Raw genomic sequence first — 17,233 nt, forward strand, 5'->3', positions numbered from 1 at the left:
AAGTCTCTTAATAACTTAATATAATTACACTAACCGAACCATTTTACCAATCATACTCAGGGCATAAATGAAAATAATAGGTAAAAAAATGAATTGCCCTACAACAATAGCACCCACTACTGAAAATTAAGATGACCATGTTGCTCACACTAGTAGGGTTCAGAGCTGAAAATGCCAAGTTAATGTCACAAACAGCATTCACATGTTCTTAAATACAATCCTCGATTCCTGTGAGATTCGTCTGTATAATGAAATCCACAATCCATACTACATATACAAGAGACCATCTGGTCCCTACATGGGGTTGGGTGGTCACATGTAGGTCTTGATATAGACAAAGCACTAGAGCCTTATGCAAGGAAGCTAAACACACCATTCAAGTGTGTTTTGGCTGTGACAGGATGTTACATGGATGAATTTTGCATTAAGTATGAGGAGCAGTCTGTGCTTCAGGATATAAGATCCTTATTCATTCTGCTGACTATGCTTAGTATTCACAAAGAGCAAACTATGTGTGAGCTCACTAGTGTGAGCAACAAGTAGTCTTAATCTTCAGAATACTTAGATTATCAATCATATCCCCAACTTTCAACTTCATCCTGGCTTGAGGAATTTTATATACTTACTTCAAGCCCAAACATGGATCGTAATAGAGGATCAAGCATTAATTCTCATGGAAAGCATTATATCCTATGACACAATAGCAGCTGGTGAAGTATTTCTGTACCCCTAGAGCTGATTAGTAATATCACTTCTATATCTTTTTCATATTTCCACTTTTCTTCATCTACTCTTCTCTCCATACCACTCCTTTCTCCTTTGTTATATTTCTTCATGTGTATATCACACACATTATTAATATATTTCTGGTTTATAAGGAGCACATGGTACCAAAAGCTATTTTGCAACTTTACCCTCTTAATGTATTTTATCATATCGATTTATCAGCATATTCATTACTTTAACCTGCTTTTAATTTTTTTTAAATTTAGTTTAATATAGCACTATAAACATTTCTTGATGCTAAATTATAATTTGTCAACTTATAACCAATGCGAACTGGAATTATTTTTTATTCACTTGCTGTGTCTTATCCAGTTATTTGGCTGTTACAAGAACTCTATACCTGATGTGTACTGTCCTGAAGTGGCCCAATAGAAACGAAAAATTTTCTGTTAGAAAGTGCGACTGTTTGTAGTGCTTTCATCATTCCCAAAACCTCTAACCTTTTTTGCTGATTTCTGCGTATAATATTCAGGCTTTTAGAAAGAGGATGGAAACATTTCTGTACAGTAGGATCCCCAAAGTGGGGTGCATAGAGATCTATAAAAACAAATACAAACAATAATATATATATATATATATAATATTATGCAAGTATTGATTTCTCGACCAAAATATATACATAATTATATTAATATTAATTTATAAGAATTTTGTAAAGGCAAGCACAATAATCACAGTAATGCCATTTTCCAAAGCATCACATACTCAACTGTTAGTGCTGAGTATGTAATTCAGTGGTATCCCCATCACAAGTTAATGGGAGCATCATATGGTGCTTGATTCCCAAAAGCAGAAAGAGTCAAAAAACACAAAAAAAAAAAAAAAAAAAAGTATTTCAACAGAGTCTTGCTTTTACTGTAATCTAAGCTCTTATACCTTGGGTACCTCCATCCACCAATGAGAAGCCACATAGCTTTGAAATGGTGCTGTCCGGGCGGTGGTACTCAACTGAGAATAAGAGGAAGGCTACTCATTGTGAAGGTTTTCATAATGAGATGTTATTAATGATGCCTAAATGTTGCCTTTGTGGTTTGTCTTAAAATTCATTAGTATGTTTCATTACATTGTTTAATGCAAATGCATCAATACTATGGAGTAATGATGCATTTGGACTAAATGTCATGTATAATTGTCTTCCCAAACATCTGTATTATTCTCCTCTGTACTTGGTAGATTCTGAAATAGTTGCTAGTCAAAGCCAGATTTATACGGGTGCAGTGTTGCAGATGTTCCTGGGCCTCAAGGTCAGGTGGGAGTCTTAGAACAATGAATTTGTTCTGAGATAGCTGGAACGAGTACAGAGAAGGGCAACAGGGTTAGTGAACGGAACGAAGGGTTGCTCTTACGAAGAAAGGCTTAGGTCTTGCAAATTAGTGCCTGGAGACTAGGCACCGGTGAGGTGATCTGATAGAGGTGTATAAAGCCTTGAATGGTTTGAGCATGCTCAATGCTGATGGGATTCTTCCTCTTACTCAGAATAATCACCTGAGAGAGCATAAATTCAAATTGAGGAAAGACAGATGTACGATAGATGTGCAGAAATTTGCCTTTAGCCAGCAGGTAGTTGGTTGGTGGAACAGACTTCCATCCCTTGTTGTGGAAGTTGATAGCCTAAATAAATTTAAGGCTCAGCTGGACAGGTATTTCGAACGAACGGAGGGGTGAAGTGGAAGTTTTTTTGTTTGGCTGATGCTGCATAAGCTTGCTGTCTTGCATCATATGCCTCTACTAATGCTAATGATTCCCTCAGAACAACTGCATTTTTCTAAGGTATATTTGGCATTCAATATATCTGCCATTAGCATATTTTATTTGCTGAAGAAAAAGTGACAATTTTTTGTACAGTGTATGTCACTGTTGTGCCACATGTTGCTATTTTAAAACAGAACTGAGGCCTCAAAGTCATAAGCAAAAGCACCTTGAATGATCACCATCAAAAAGGATTGTATGCAGAATAGTTTGATAAGGCTTATTTGAACCTCATGCAACCACTTCTGAATGTGGAGAAAGAAAATTCAAATTACCTGGGTGCTAATCTGTTTTTGCAAGGCTCAAACAAGCAATCCTAATAGCAATTGAGACTCCCAGTAAATTCAGAGAAAGTAATGAAATTTTCACCATATAATCCAGATATATTGTCTTTGGGATTCCTAAGTATTTGAATTTCTAAAAACTCAAATATAAGCTGCAAAGCTATAGGTTTAATTCAGATGACAAGGTAAAGATAACAGTTATAGAAATATTTCTGTGGTTACTAAAATGTCCATGGCATTTTTGTACACAGGTGAATAAAGAGAAAGGTCACTCAAATGAAAACCACGAAAGTTAAATAAAAGTTTCATTTCACAAAAAGAGTAAGGGAACTATGGATGTCACACTTCAATGTTGTCCCCATTACATCCAACACTTCATACAATGCTGCACTATTGCCCCTAGATTTCTCAAGAAACATTCTGTGGTGGAAGCCATTCATGAACTGCCATCTTCATCTCACGAGAAGCAACATCCTCTTGGTGTGTCTTTTAGTGGCCAAAAAATGTGATAATCACAATGAGCTAAGTCTGGTGAATATGGAAGATGGGGGTAGTACCCCACAATTCATCACCTGTATGCGATTCACTGTGAAATGGGCAGTGTGAGGGGAGGCAGTATCATGCTGTAGGTGCATTCCTGAGGATAGCAAACAAACCATGACATTACTTTTGATCAGATCACTGTTTCCCCCTCTCTCTCCAGATAATGTTCCAGAATCACTTCTTTATGATCACAGAACATAGCATGTAACACATGAGTTACTTGTATGTAGAATACATGAGTTCTTCCGCTACTACTATGACTTTTGGTGTCAGAAAACAATGTGCATGCCTTGCCCGAGGGGAATCCTCAACACTCACAATGCCATTCTTAATCTTATTCACCCATACGTAGACCTGCCACTGACTCCTGAACTCTTGACCAACTGAGCCAACATTGTGATAAAATTCAGGTTTTAATCCTTTTGCTTTCAATAAACAGATTATAGATCACATCTCTAAACTGGTGCATGACTGCAAAGTGCTGCTATCCTGAAAACTATTTCTAAACAGTGTCAGCAGATGGTGAAATGTGGTGCTCAGAGTTTGCAACAGACTTCTATTAATAATCTGCATAACATTATCATCAGTTTTATCATAATATGCAATTTATGTTGCTCTTAGTTTTAATTTGAATAAATAACCTTTATAATACCCTCGGGAGTATTTTAAAATAAATATATGAATTTAAACAATATCAGCCACTGCATTCTTCATAAGTTTACCTAATGCATTTTTTTTTTTTTTTTTATAAAGAGAACCTATAGTACTTTCATGCCCTGTATGGGCTTAAGGCAGAAGACTGTTCAGGAAAATAGAAGTGGAAGGGATAAACGAGGAAGAGGAAAACTTGTCCTGCGAGTGGACGTTCACTGCTGGCAGCATATGGTGGGAATGATAGATGCCAATTCAAACGAACAGTGCCCATGGAAGTATCTACAGAAAAGGCATGAAAATCTATGAGACATGTGGAGAGACTCTGCAAGAGACTGCTCATTAATTAATCACACCATCTTTTTTGAATGGTGTCAAGAAGCCAGGGCGAGGTTGTTAGGCTCAACCCCAGATGTGGGAAAAAATTATGGTAGAGTGGATTTGAGATTTGTACAAAGTGAATAGTTGCTGAGAAGAAAAGTAATGCCAAGAGAGAAAAATAAAACCCAGCTTTTTTTTTTATGAAGAGGAAGCAATTTTTATGATGTGCTTATGAGATAAGTTAGGGTGTTGGGTTGTGTGTGAATGTTAAAAACTAATGAAACATTCACAAAAAAAAAATATATATCAAGCAATCAGAGGATGTGTTTCTGTTAAGAAACTCACCGACTTACCATCCTAATTCACTACCACACACATATAACATAAAAAATTGTTTCTGTTGTCCTCTTCTACTGAAAGGTAAAATATCAGCATCACTAGAAGAGGAGATACAACAGCTATTTACATAAAAGAATTTCAAATATAATAAGTTCTTTGGAAATGATTGTGCCACTTAAATTAAGATCTAAAATTTATAATTCATTGTAACTGTTTTGAAATGATCAAGAAGGGGTTCCCACATGTAATAGGTGTGAAATGCTAAGTTTCAGATTACAAAAATTATTACTAAGTATGATCGACTTTAATTTCTATTTTGATAAATCACACATGACAACATTAAAGATTAATGAATATCCTTTAGTAAATATTTTCTGAGGTATACTAAATTTTTTAGGAGCATGCAAATTTACAGTTTGTCATAACAACTGCCAAAAAATACAAGTTTTAAATAGTCATTAAAAAAAATTCTAGGGTGGCCACAGATTAATACTAGATTTCATGTAAACAACTAACTTTATCACAAAAGAACTCTATTCTCTCACGTAATCAATAATATTTGCACTTTCTGTCTTTACAATATTACTGAGCTTCAAGTTTCACTGGTGAAAAGGAACCCTTTCTGTATTTATAACGCTTGCAAAATGGGCCACCAATGCATATTTAAAATTTGTTTTTCTTTTGCTGTTAAAATTCTCCTCTTAGAATTTAATTGTGAAATATAAAGGCTTAGCTTTTTTCTTCTACCGAATTGTTCCACTGTTCAGAATTGTTGACATAATTTTCAAAATATAAATAAAGCAGAACCAAATTAGATAAAACTCATCAAATACCAAAATTTTATGTTACACAAACTGAATTCTTGTCAATGTTTAATGACAGAAGGAACTGGAACAAAATGCATTAATTATAGGAGTAAACACTTGTTATCCTCCATTAAATGTTACTCCACTTTCTGTCGTTATTTCCATTCTCTACTTGTCCAACTTTTTGTTATATCAACATGTGCTTTCTTCGTATAGCAGCATTTTACTGTTAAACCAATAGTTTTATTGGTTTAACAGTAAAAAAAAAAACAAAAACAAAACCCTGTTGCAAATGAGTTATGGCAATAGTGAATTATGTTGTTAGATGATACTAAATTAACTCAAGATAACCATAGAAAATTCTAAGAAATTGCAACGTAAATTGGTTTAACTAATGCTTGACAGTTTGAATATCTGCAGGTGACTGAATGTAATGCAGTAATACAAAGATGAGAAATGTGCCAGTTGTTTGAGCGTCCTGTATAACATGGCAAGTACAGTCTAATATAGATATGTCGTCTTGTCTAAAAATTTGAGTATCATCAAAGCTGAGCATTGGAGAAGTAGACTTGTTTTTGCAAGAGTGAATTTTAGCTTAATTTTAGATGGATTGAAGTAACTAGGGTTTTCTTTGCCCCACTGGAGAATTAACTGGAGACCAGGATTTAAATAACTAGCAGTGGATATTTCTGAAGTTGAGGATATCTGAGTAATTTTAAGAGTAGGATATCTGAGGTATTAAGAGTAGGAGACCGGCGGAATTACTTAACAAGTACAGGTCACTGATGAAAAAACAAAAGGCGTGAACTAGGGTTGAATTTGAAAGTGTTTGCAATTCTGCCCAGACACGATAGGAGGGAATATATGATGAGAGCCCTGTCGATCAATTCGGCCCTGGAAAGATTGTGCAGGGCTCAAGGGGTAGAATTTTTTTCAGCCTGGTCTGTACTTGTTAACAGGAGAGACTGCTTCTACAGGGATGGGATACACTTAAATAGAAAGGGTGCAAGAATGTTTTCTGATGCTATCGAGGCAGTGTTAGGTGGGTCGGAAAACTGCTAGATTGGGGGGATACAAGGACTAATAGATTAACAGTAGCCACTGGCAGAGGAGAAAGTGATTCTTGCACTGCTTCTATTGGAATGAGCAGCAGCCTGGAAAATAAGGTGCAGGATATTTCAGAGACTGCTGGGAATCATGGGGGTACAAGTAAACACATGGGTTGTGTTAGGGTGGCTAAGAGGAAGAGGAGGTGCATGTATACTTGTGTGTACACCAATGCTAGGAGTTTAGTAAATAAATTTGATGAATTTGAGGTATTGCTCAAAACATCAAAGGCAGATATTGTTGGGATTTCAGAGATGTGGTGTCACACAGATATAAGGAATGCAGAACTGGAATTTGGGGAGTACAATGTCTACAGAAAGGATAGACAGGATAGGAAGGGAGGAGGAGTTATGCTATTAGTTAAGAAACACATAAAATCCAAGGAAGTGAAGCCAGTCGACATCGCTGGACAGTGCAGCGTCGAGTCAGTTTGGTGTGACATAAGCATTGGGAGATCAAAATTGAGAGTAGGAGTGTGCTATAGGCCTAATGACTCTGATGAGTATAATAAGAAACTGAACAGAGAAATAGAGTGGGCCAGTAAATCAGAGAGTCTTATAATGGGGGATTTTAATTTTCAAGATATTGACTGGAATTTGGGGGCTGGTCACTCACATACTAGCAAGGCTTTTGTGGATTTATTGGATGATTGTTTTCTACATCAGCATGTTAGGGAGGCAACTAGAGGGAGTAATACTCTTGATTTGATTATCAGTAGTGATTCTTCATGCATTAAGAATCTGCAGATAAATGAACCACTAGGTGGCAGTGATAGCAGTGTTCTGAAGTGGGATTTACTCAAAGAAGTAACTACCATTAGGGGTAAAGGGAAGGGTTCTTGCTTTCGTAAAGGCGACTACGATGGACTGAGACAGTATTTAAATTCTATACAGTGGGACCAACTGATGATGTTACCAACAGCAAATTCAAAATGGGAAGCATTCAAAGAACTTATCTTGGAAGCTACTAGGCTTTACATACCAACTAAGAAATATTGTTCAAGGTTTAGGCCTAAATGGATGTCAGACGAACAAATGAGGCATATGGCAGAGAAGAAAAATGCATGGCAAATTAACATGTGACACAGAAGCCTATGATAGATACAAGTTGATCTGTAACCAAGTTACAAAGGAGGTTAGGCAGGTGAAGGCAGATTACGAGAAATCCTTGGCAAGGGATGCGAAGAAAAACAGCAGAGTTCTTTATTTATGAAAACTGAAGAAGGAAGGGGATGAATCAGATTGGTCCACTTGAGATCGATGGGTCAACTGTTGATGACCCTGCTCAGGTAGCTAACAAACTAAATGAATATTTTGCATTGACATTCACACATGAGGAGTTATTCAGCGAGGGGAATGCCAGAGGTAACTCTGGCAGTAAGCTAGAGAATCTTGTAATAACTGAGAGTAAAGTGGAGGAGAAATTGTTGAAGATAAACACAAGAAAGGCACACCTGGGGTGGATGGGATCTATCCAGTTATATTAAAAGAGGCACCAAAGGAAGTAAGCAAATCCTTACCATAATTATGAGAGCTTCCTTGGACTCAAGGGAGGTACCCATGGACTGGAGATGTGCAAATGTGACCCCAATTCACAAAGGAGGATCAAAGGCTGACACAAGTAATTATAAACCTGTGAGTTTAACTTCTGTTCCCGGAAAATTAATGGAGGCACTGGTTAAAGAAGCACTGCAGGATCATCTAGACAAGACTTCAGTTATAGCTAGAACACAGCATGGTTTTGTTAAGGGGAAGAGTCTTGCCTGACCAACTTGATTGGATACTATGATGCAGTCACAAAAGAACTGGATGCAGGGAATAAGTTTGATATTATATACTTGGATTTAAGAAAGGTTTTTGATACTGTTGCACATGGAAGACTGCTGCACAAATTGGAGCAGTGTGGCATTGGGGGCAAATTGCTGCTATGGATAAAGGGGTGGTTGAGGGGGAGAAGACAGAGAGTGGTAATCAATGGACACTGCTCATCATGGACTAATGTTATTAGTGGAGTCCCTCAGGGTTCAGTATTGGGTCCTTTATTGTTTTCTGTATTTATAAATGATATTGGTGATGGTATATCAAGCTTAATGTAAAAGTTTGCAGGGTTGTCAAGGACACTACTGACACTATGCTGCTGCAACAGGATCTGGAAAGGTTGAGCAGATGGGCTGAGAGGTGGCAAATGAAGTTTAACATTGACAAATGTAAAGTACTACATATGGGAAACAGCAACCCCAGAGCAACGTATCAACTCCGTGGTACTACACTGACAGTGGCAGAGAATGAAAGGGACCTGGGAGTGGTTGTGCAGGCAGATATGAAGTTCTCTGAGCAGTGCAGACGGGCTGCAAGAGTAGCTCATGGTGTATTGTCAATGATATATAGGAATTTTTCTAGCAGGGATAAGGAGGTGATTATTCCCTTGTATAAGGCAATGGTCAGGCCACACCTAGAGTACTGTATACATGCCTGGAGGCCTCATTTCAAGAAGGATGTAGAGCTGCTGGAACGAGTACAGAGAAGGGCAACAAGATTAGTGAATGGAACAAAGGGGTGCTCTTACGAAGAAAGGTTTAAGTTTTGCAAATTACAGTGTCTGGAGACTAGGCACCAGCGAGGTGATCTGATAGAGGTGTACAAAGCCTTGAATGGGTTGAGCATGCTCAATGCTGATGGGATTCTTCCTCTTGCTCAGAGTAATCACCTGAGAGGGCATAAATTCAAATGGAAGAAAGACAGATGTAGGATAGATGTGCGGAAATTTGCCTTTAGCCAGCAGGTGGTTGGTAGGTGGAACAGACTTCCATCCCTTGTCGTGGAAGTGGTTATTTTTTATTTATTTATTTTACTTTATTTTTTTTTGGCTGATGCTGCATAAGCTTGCTTTCTTGCATCGAATGCCTCTACTAATGCTAATGCTAATTTAAAACACACTATAATGTAAACTGTTCCAACACCATCAGTTTACATGGAAAAACTGTTCCATGTAAACTGATGGTGGGCAAATTTTGAATTTCAGTGGGTGTAATGCAATAACAGAAACATAAGAAAAGTGCTAGTTGTTTGTATATGTGAGGAGGATAAATGGTCTTTTAGTGTAGTAGAATGCCAGGTGAATTAGTTCTCCTCATTTACCTATTTTGGGAAGGAGCTTCCAGTGAATAGTGTTTTTTAAAATCTTCACACAGGAAGAAGCTGCATAATAAGTTCTGCTGGGTCCTTCAGTCAGACACATTCTTTCTTTGGTGAAAGATACACGAAAATTATGGTTAACATCAAACTTAAAGCAGCACATACAACTACAAGATGTGCAGTGTAATGTGTATAGTAGGAACTATGGGGTCAATAAGAGTGGCAACATGTCCATGTGTAGCAGTCACGCTATGTCTGTCTTGTAGGTTTCTTAATTTTTGGGGTCACATGTGGAATTAGATTGATTTCTTACAAACAGATGCTCTCTAGATTTTACTGCTTTGTTAGATCATATAAATCATCAATGCTGTTACATAAACCATCATTAATTTGAAGTTGAAGGGATCAAAATACACTTGTTTTGATTTAAGTAGGTTCAAAGTACATGCATGTACAAATTCAGAACATATCTTAATGTTTCTGACTAGTAATTCCCATTTAAAACAGTAAAAATCTTTTACTATACTAATATACCATTAACAGGCTAATTTAGAAAATGTACTAGTAATGGAGGCATGTGATGCAAGAAACCAAGTGTATGACCTTATGTAGCATCAGCCAAAAAAAAAAAAAAAAAAAAAAAAATTTTGCGCATCCATTCCCTCTAAACGTCTGTACAGTTCCTCGAATTTATTTAAGCTATCAACTTCCACAATGATAGATGGAAGTTTGTTCCAGCAATCAACTACCCGCTGGCGAAAGCCAATTTCCACACATCTATTCTACCACTGTCTTTCGTCAATTTGAATTTATGCCCCCTAAGAATTCAGTGTGCTCAGCCCATTCAAGGCCTTATACACCTTAATCAGATCACCTCACAGATGCTTAGTCTCCAGCTGCTGAATTTGCAGAACTAAAGTTTTTCTTGGTAAAAGGAACTCTTATTTCCCTCACCAATCTTGTCGCCATTCTCTGTACATGCTCAGGTTGTCATAGACATTCTCTCCGATATGCTAGACCAGCTGTACTTGCTACCTGGGAGTCTAAAACGCTGATGGATCTGATATTCGGGTGATATTGAAGTCAAGAAGACCCAATTTCGGCGAAGTCCGGATAGTCTGTGACAGGCAAATCCTCTGTTTGCACCTTCATGATGGTGGGACTGTTAGTAATCCTGAGTATAACCTCCATGCACAAGTATATGGTGGGTGACCACCCAGATGTGAACGAACGTAAGCAGGGGTCGAGGTGTGGCGCCCACACCACATGGAGGAATGCTGCCCCTCTATGTTACCAGGCAGTACTAGGTGAAAGATAACTCTCAACCAGTGCAATACAACCACTTTGCTTATTGGAGACTTGAAGTGGTGGAACCCATGTTTAGTCTCTAGAGCTAAGTTGCAGTCAACCCTTCCCCATCTCTTCCATCATGCAGTATGATTGATGACTTTTGAGGTTATGACAAACATCGTGGCGAGATCCAATATTCCTTACATTTCGAGGGTACAGACCTAAAACGGTGTTCGCTTGTTTGTTATTTGGTTTAGGAGCATTAGCAACTAAGGCCATATTGCTCCGGGAATATGCGGTGGTCATTCCCTGACCTTTCCGCATCCTCCGTATTTGGTGGTGACAGGCTTGAACCACGGTCTAATCAAGAAGCGTGTGCTATGCACTGCTGCTCCTTCCCACCTGGCTATGGAGGTGCAACAGTGTTCGCAGGCCGGCTGCTAGTTAGTATACTGGACCGAACCTATTGGTAACTCTCTAGGAGGCTTCCAGATCAGCTAGTGTAATCTTGCTACCTCTACTCTGCCAGATAGTGACTAAAGGGAGTCCGAGTAGTCTGTGTGTGTGTGCGCGCGCGGGAGGCATTGTCAAGGCCACGTTATGTCAAGGATCTGGGTATATTCTTATCATGTGTACGCCATATCCAAAAATTTCATTACTTCATACAGCAGGTCTCACCCTCTTTTTCTTGTTATTGAATACACCATGAATTGTCAAACTAATAGAGCAAGCTTATCTGCAAAAAGATCTAAACCACCCAAACACTTCCTAATTCATTTCACAAATATACGTGGTCTCAATTCTAATGTCAACTATGTCCATTTCCACTTGCAGTCTGCCAAACCCGACGTACCTCTTCTGACAGAATCTCAGTTATCGGTTGATTCAACTGCTGTTCATCTTAGTTGCCCAAATTATTTGCTGTGTTATTCCTTTCGCCTCAAAGGTGGTACTTGTGCATATGTCCGTTCCAATATTCCTTGTCAGAGACTTCGTAATTTGGAATCTCCTCTTTTCGATCTTCTCTGGCTTAAAATCTCTCTACCTCATTATGTCAAATTCATCTATTGTCTCTACTGTTCTCCCAACTCCACTAATCACTTGGAGCTCCTTAACTTCCTCTCTTTGCAACTTGAATTTCTCCAGTCCAACTTTCCTAACAGTGAAGTAATTTTCCTTGGTGATTTTAATGTTCACAACTCCAGCTGGCTTCCGTTTTCTAGTCACACCAACCCAGCTGGTCAAGATGCTGAGGCTTTTGCAATTACTAATGACCTTACACACATTGTTCATTTACCTACAAGAATACCGGACAATCCTAACTATACAGCCAACACACTTAATCCTTTTCTCACAAACAATCCTTCTAAGAACATGGTCGAAGTGAGAGGTCCTTTAGGCACCACAGATCACAACTTGGTGATTGTCTCTTCTCCAATGGAGCCTTTATCTCATGGCTATTCCCAACCTCATGCCTATTGTTTGGCATTACAAGAATGCAAAATGGGATGACTTGCGAGATTTTGTTTCTTCTTTTCCTTGGTCGGATTACTGTTTCAAAACTTCTAATGTCAACGTTTGCTCTGATCGTGTCAGTGAAATTATTCTTGTAGGAATGGAATCCTTTATCCCACACTCCAGTTTAAAATCTTGTCCTTTATCTAAACCTTGATTTTCCAATAAATGTGCTAAGGCGGTTCAAGAGAGGAACGTTGCATATCGTAATTGGCTTGTTTCTAATTCTTCAGTTTCATTTTCTGCCTACACCAAAGCTCGCAACAATTGTAGGGCAGTTAGTAATCAGTCCAAACTAGAGTCTGAACAGGCTAAGAGTAGAAAACTTGCTTCTTGCCCTAATGTTAGTCAAGCATTCTAGTCTCTTTTCAAAGCTATTGGCTGCAACTTTTGCCCATCTCTGCTCCTACCTCTGTCAAAACCAGATCATTCTGTTGTCACTTTAGCGAAGGATAAATTCCCAATTTTCTTCCAACTCATGTATTAATAAACTTAGTAAAACATCTACCACAACTCCCAACACGATCAATTCAATGCCTCCTGTGGTCTTCCATCAAAAGGATGCCAGAAGGATTTTGACGACTCTTGATGCTAAGAAAGTGCTTGGTCCCGATGGTATTTCTCCACTTGTTCTCAAAACCTGTACTCCTGAACTTACTTCTATTCTTTGCCGCCTTTTTTTCACTTTCTTATTCCAAAGGGGTTTTTCCTTCTGCTTGGAAATTTTCTCATATCCAGTCAGTTCCTAAAAAGGGTGACAAATCCCTCCCACCCAATTATCGTCCCATTGCAATTACTTCTACTCTTTCTAAAGTAATGGAGAAGTCAATTAACTGTCAACTCTTAAACTACCTAGAAACCTTCCGTCTGATCAAAGACCGCCAGTGTCGATCCACTGGTGATATTTTGGCTTATGTTACCCATTTATGGACTAATTCAATGGAAAGGTTCAGTAAAACACGAGTAGTTGCTCTTGACATCTCAAAGGCTTTCGATCGTGTTTGGCATAAAGGTCTTCCAAACCAGCTTCCATCTTATGGTTTGCCAACTGTTTTTTGTAATTAATTATCCAGTTTTCTCTCCAAACTATAATGCATATAAAACCCTACATTGTTGGTCAAGGAATGGTAGCAACTTTGAAATATATCCCATTTCGAATAATCTGTTATTGAATCAACAAACTATACTGTATATAGGCCTCTATAACTCCACCATATAATGCACTACATTATTTAGTTTCATAGAATGAATATGGTTATGTCTGTGATTTGAGTCCAGTCTGTTTATGATGATCTAAGTTCAACCTTTTTCTTTTGGAAAGTATGTCTAGAACCCACCCATGCAGATCTAAGATTGGCTAGTCGTAAAAGGTGCTGAAAGCTATAACCACATTTACTGAGCATGGCTGGACTTTCATAGCTGACACTTTCAATTTCACCAATTCTGATGGAGTAGGAAAAGTAATTGATGGAATGGTAAGAGGATGATTTATCACTACCTGTTCCTTAGGTGACTGCTATTAAGTTGGAAGTATGATATGGGTTCAATCTGCAATTGACATGGTTAGGCACATTCCAACTTCTGTTTGTGGTGCTACTGACTGATATTTCTGGACTGCTGCCACATAGGCAGCAAAAAAAAAAAAAAAAAAATCTTTTTTTTTTTTTTTTTTTTTCACTTTTGAATCTCATTTAAAGCTGGGTGGTGGCCATTACAATCGCAGGTCTATAGTGTTTTTGCAATACAATCCAACTGTGTATGGGCTTTAAAACCTGCAGCTAAGGCAAGCCATATCTTCTCAACTTACTGTTTGAGATTGACCAAAAAATTTTTAGATAAAATGAATTAAGTAAGAGGTACTCAAATTAAGAACCTGAGGGGGCATAGATTCAAATTGAGCAAACACAGTTGTGCACAATAGATGTGCAGAAATTTGCCTTTAGACAGCAGGTAGTTGATTGGCGGAACAGACTTCCATCTTTTGTTGTGGAAGTTGGTAGCCTAAATAAATTTAAGGCTCAGCTGGACAGGCATTTGGTACGAATGGAGGGTTTTTTTGTTTTTTTTTGGCTGATGCTGCATAAGCTTGCTTTCATGCATCATATGCCTCTACTAATGCTAATGTTAAATACAATTTGTGGGCCTGGCCTGGTCCTCAACATGGTTTTACACAACTGCAAAAGAATTTTGAAAATTATCATGGTCAAATTAGACACCCTAGAAGCAAAACAGTGAATTATAGTTTCACATGACATCACTAAGATTTAATGCTGTACAGATGCATACATCCCAAGTTTTTGATATACACAAATATACAAGTGGCACAGCTGGAAGTGTTTTGAGATCACTTTTATAAGTTTAAAGAGTAAAAGTTCTTTTTTTTATTGATATTCATAATTAAATGAAAATTTAAACAAATTATTTTCTTATTAAGCTTAAGTACTCCAGTTAAGTTATTTTTCAGGGAAGACACTAAATGTCTTTATTACAAGGGGAAATCAATAAATTATCTACCTACTTATGAAGAAAATGAGACAGAGGCAAAAATCTGTTTTTTTCAATGTAACTTCTCTGAACTTCGATACACTCATTCCATTTCATTGGCAATGAGGAAATACCAGACAAATAAAAATTCTTTGTTCCGTCTATCAAAGAACACAGAAAGAGCAGACTCCAGTTCATTATATCAGCAAAGTGATGTCAACGTATGTTTTTCTTGGTGTCGAAACAGGAAATAGTCACTGGTGGGGGGCAGACCCAGACCAGTAAATTCTGTAAAGTCACAGTCTCTCAAAGCAGCACACCTGTGGAAAGTTTTCCACAGTGTTTTTCCTTTATGACATCTCTTAAGTTATGCAGTAGTGATGCATATGACTTCACAGTGACTGTCTGCTTGCTTTCCAAGTAGTGCATGTACAAAATTGCCTCAGCATTCCAAAAAATGGGCCATAACCTTGCCAGCTGATGGCTGTGTCCGAAGTTTTTTGGTGGGGGATAACTCTTGTGGTTCCATTGCATTGATTCTTACTTGGTCTCAGGATCCCAGTGATGAACCCATGTTTCATTACCCACAACAATTCTGGAGACAAAAGTTTCAGGATCCCTTCCATAAAGCTCAATTCTCTTCACAATACTGTACTCTGGATTGTTTCTGCACAGGGGTCAGAAATCTGGGGACCCACCTTGCACTGACCTTAGTCATCCACAAATGTTTGTGGAGGATGGTTATAGCTGTCACCTCAGATATGCCATATTCCCTAGAGATTTGGGACACCTTTAAATGTCTGTAATTCAGGACAGTGGTTTCCACAGCTTGGTGCATTTCTAGAGTGGTCGTTGTCACAGGCTTTCCTGGACGTGGTTCATCTTCAATGAACTCTCTACCCCACTTGAATTGTTTTGACCAGACTTTCACCTGGTACTGTGAAGGTACACCACCCCCATCCTTCCATGAATGGTCTTTGACCCATTTCCTTCTTTGGTGAGAAACTTGATGACTGAACAATGCTCCAATTTCCTGTTATAGCAGCAGCACAACCTAAAAACATAGTGGGATCAAAATTAGTAAGATTTACGTTGAGATAAGTAGGAACATATAAACAGTTTGATATTAAGCCAACCATTTCCTTACCCAGCCTGCAGTCTCAGAAAATCTCCAATATGGTCCTTTCACATAAAAGACTGAGAGCAGCTGCTTTGAATAATAAACTGGCCAAATATTATTAATTTCTCTTTACACATGATTGGGGGGGGGATATGCCACTTATTCATTCCTGTGGATAAGCAAATGTGAATCACATAGCAGCTAGCTAGGAGTGCCAATTTCACCGTAAGAAAAACGTTTACAGCAAAAAACTGACTGATGACTGCTGATGAGCCAGAGGCTGGATCTGTTACTCAGATTTTCTTTTGTGCTTTATGGACAATCTAATTGCTCAAAGTTTGGCAATGAATACACCTAACTGTGATACAGTGTAGCGAACTGGTATTAAATTACGACTAAAAACTCACTCAATGAAGGCTCAATGATATACTAGCAGAGTATCACAACTTGAATAAACAGAGAGGGACTTTCCAAAGGCACTATAAATAACTAAATATTTATGGAAAGGGAAGGATGAAGGGAAGAAGAATTTTTATTTTTCCAATTTTTATGAAAATCCATCCACTGGAAGTAAGGTTGTTAAATGAAGACAAATGTACGAAGGCCCTTCACATATTTGTAAACATCCCTAAAAAGAACATAGGCATTGCCATCATTTATTCTTTGAGTAGTGTAAGGTCACTCAAATATACTGCAACTTTTAAAGGTGAATGGTGCTGTGTTCCTACAGAAATCTTCATGTTCTCAATCTGTACTGACATTTCATTCATTTTCAAGTAACCCAATTAATTTGTGGAGAAAAGTCTACCCATCGTGTAGACATTCTTCCATCTCCCATTATTCTGAAATAGCTCCATAAATGCAAAGTGGCATAAACAACAACAGAAGGAAAAAAAAGAAAAGAAAACAACCTACTTACCCATTAACATTTTAGCAATATCTATCAGGATTCCAGCAAATCTATTTTCCAATAGATACCTGCACATGAATACACACAGTAAAACACTTTCAATATAGATAAGAAAACATCAAATATAAGGTATATATAGGTTAAAGCTTTACAGAAAAAAAAAAAAAAACATATGCATAAAATGAAATCTTTTT

General features: G+C 37.9%; 1 protein-coding gene across 1 annotated transcript in view; it reads right to left on the reverse strand.

Annotated features, from left to right (window-relative positions):
* Positions 1-846: 846 nt before the first annotated feature.
* The window catches only part of LOC150083245 (U3 small nucleolar RNA-associated protein 15 homolog), a 192,624-nt gene continuing 176,237 nt past the window's right edge, over positions 847-17,233 (reverse strand). The window contains exons 11-12 of the mRNA XM_090378448.1: positions 17,049-17,107; positions 847-1,323 (exon numbers count right to left, since the gene is read on the reverse strand). Coding sequence (XP_090234574.1) covers positions 1,121-1,323; positions 17,049-17,107 — 262 coding nt within the window. The 3' untranslated portion in view covers positions 847-1,120. The remainder of the gene's footprint in view (positions 1,324-17,048; positions 17,108-17,233) is intronic.

This window comes from Mastigoproctus giganteus, chromosome 7, assembly GCF_048544385.1.
Source record: "Mastigoproctus giganteus isolate SK-2022 chromosome 7, ASM4854438v1, whole genome shotgun sequence".
Lineage (NCBI taxonomy): Eukaryota > Metazoa > Arthropoda > Arachnida > Uropygi > Thelyphonidae > Mastigoproctus > Mastigoproctus giganteus.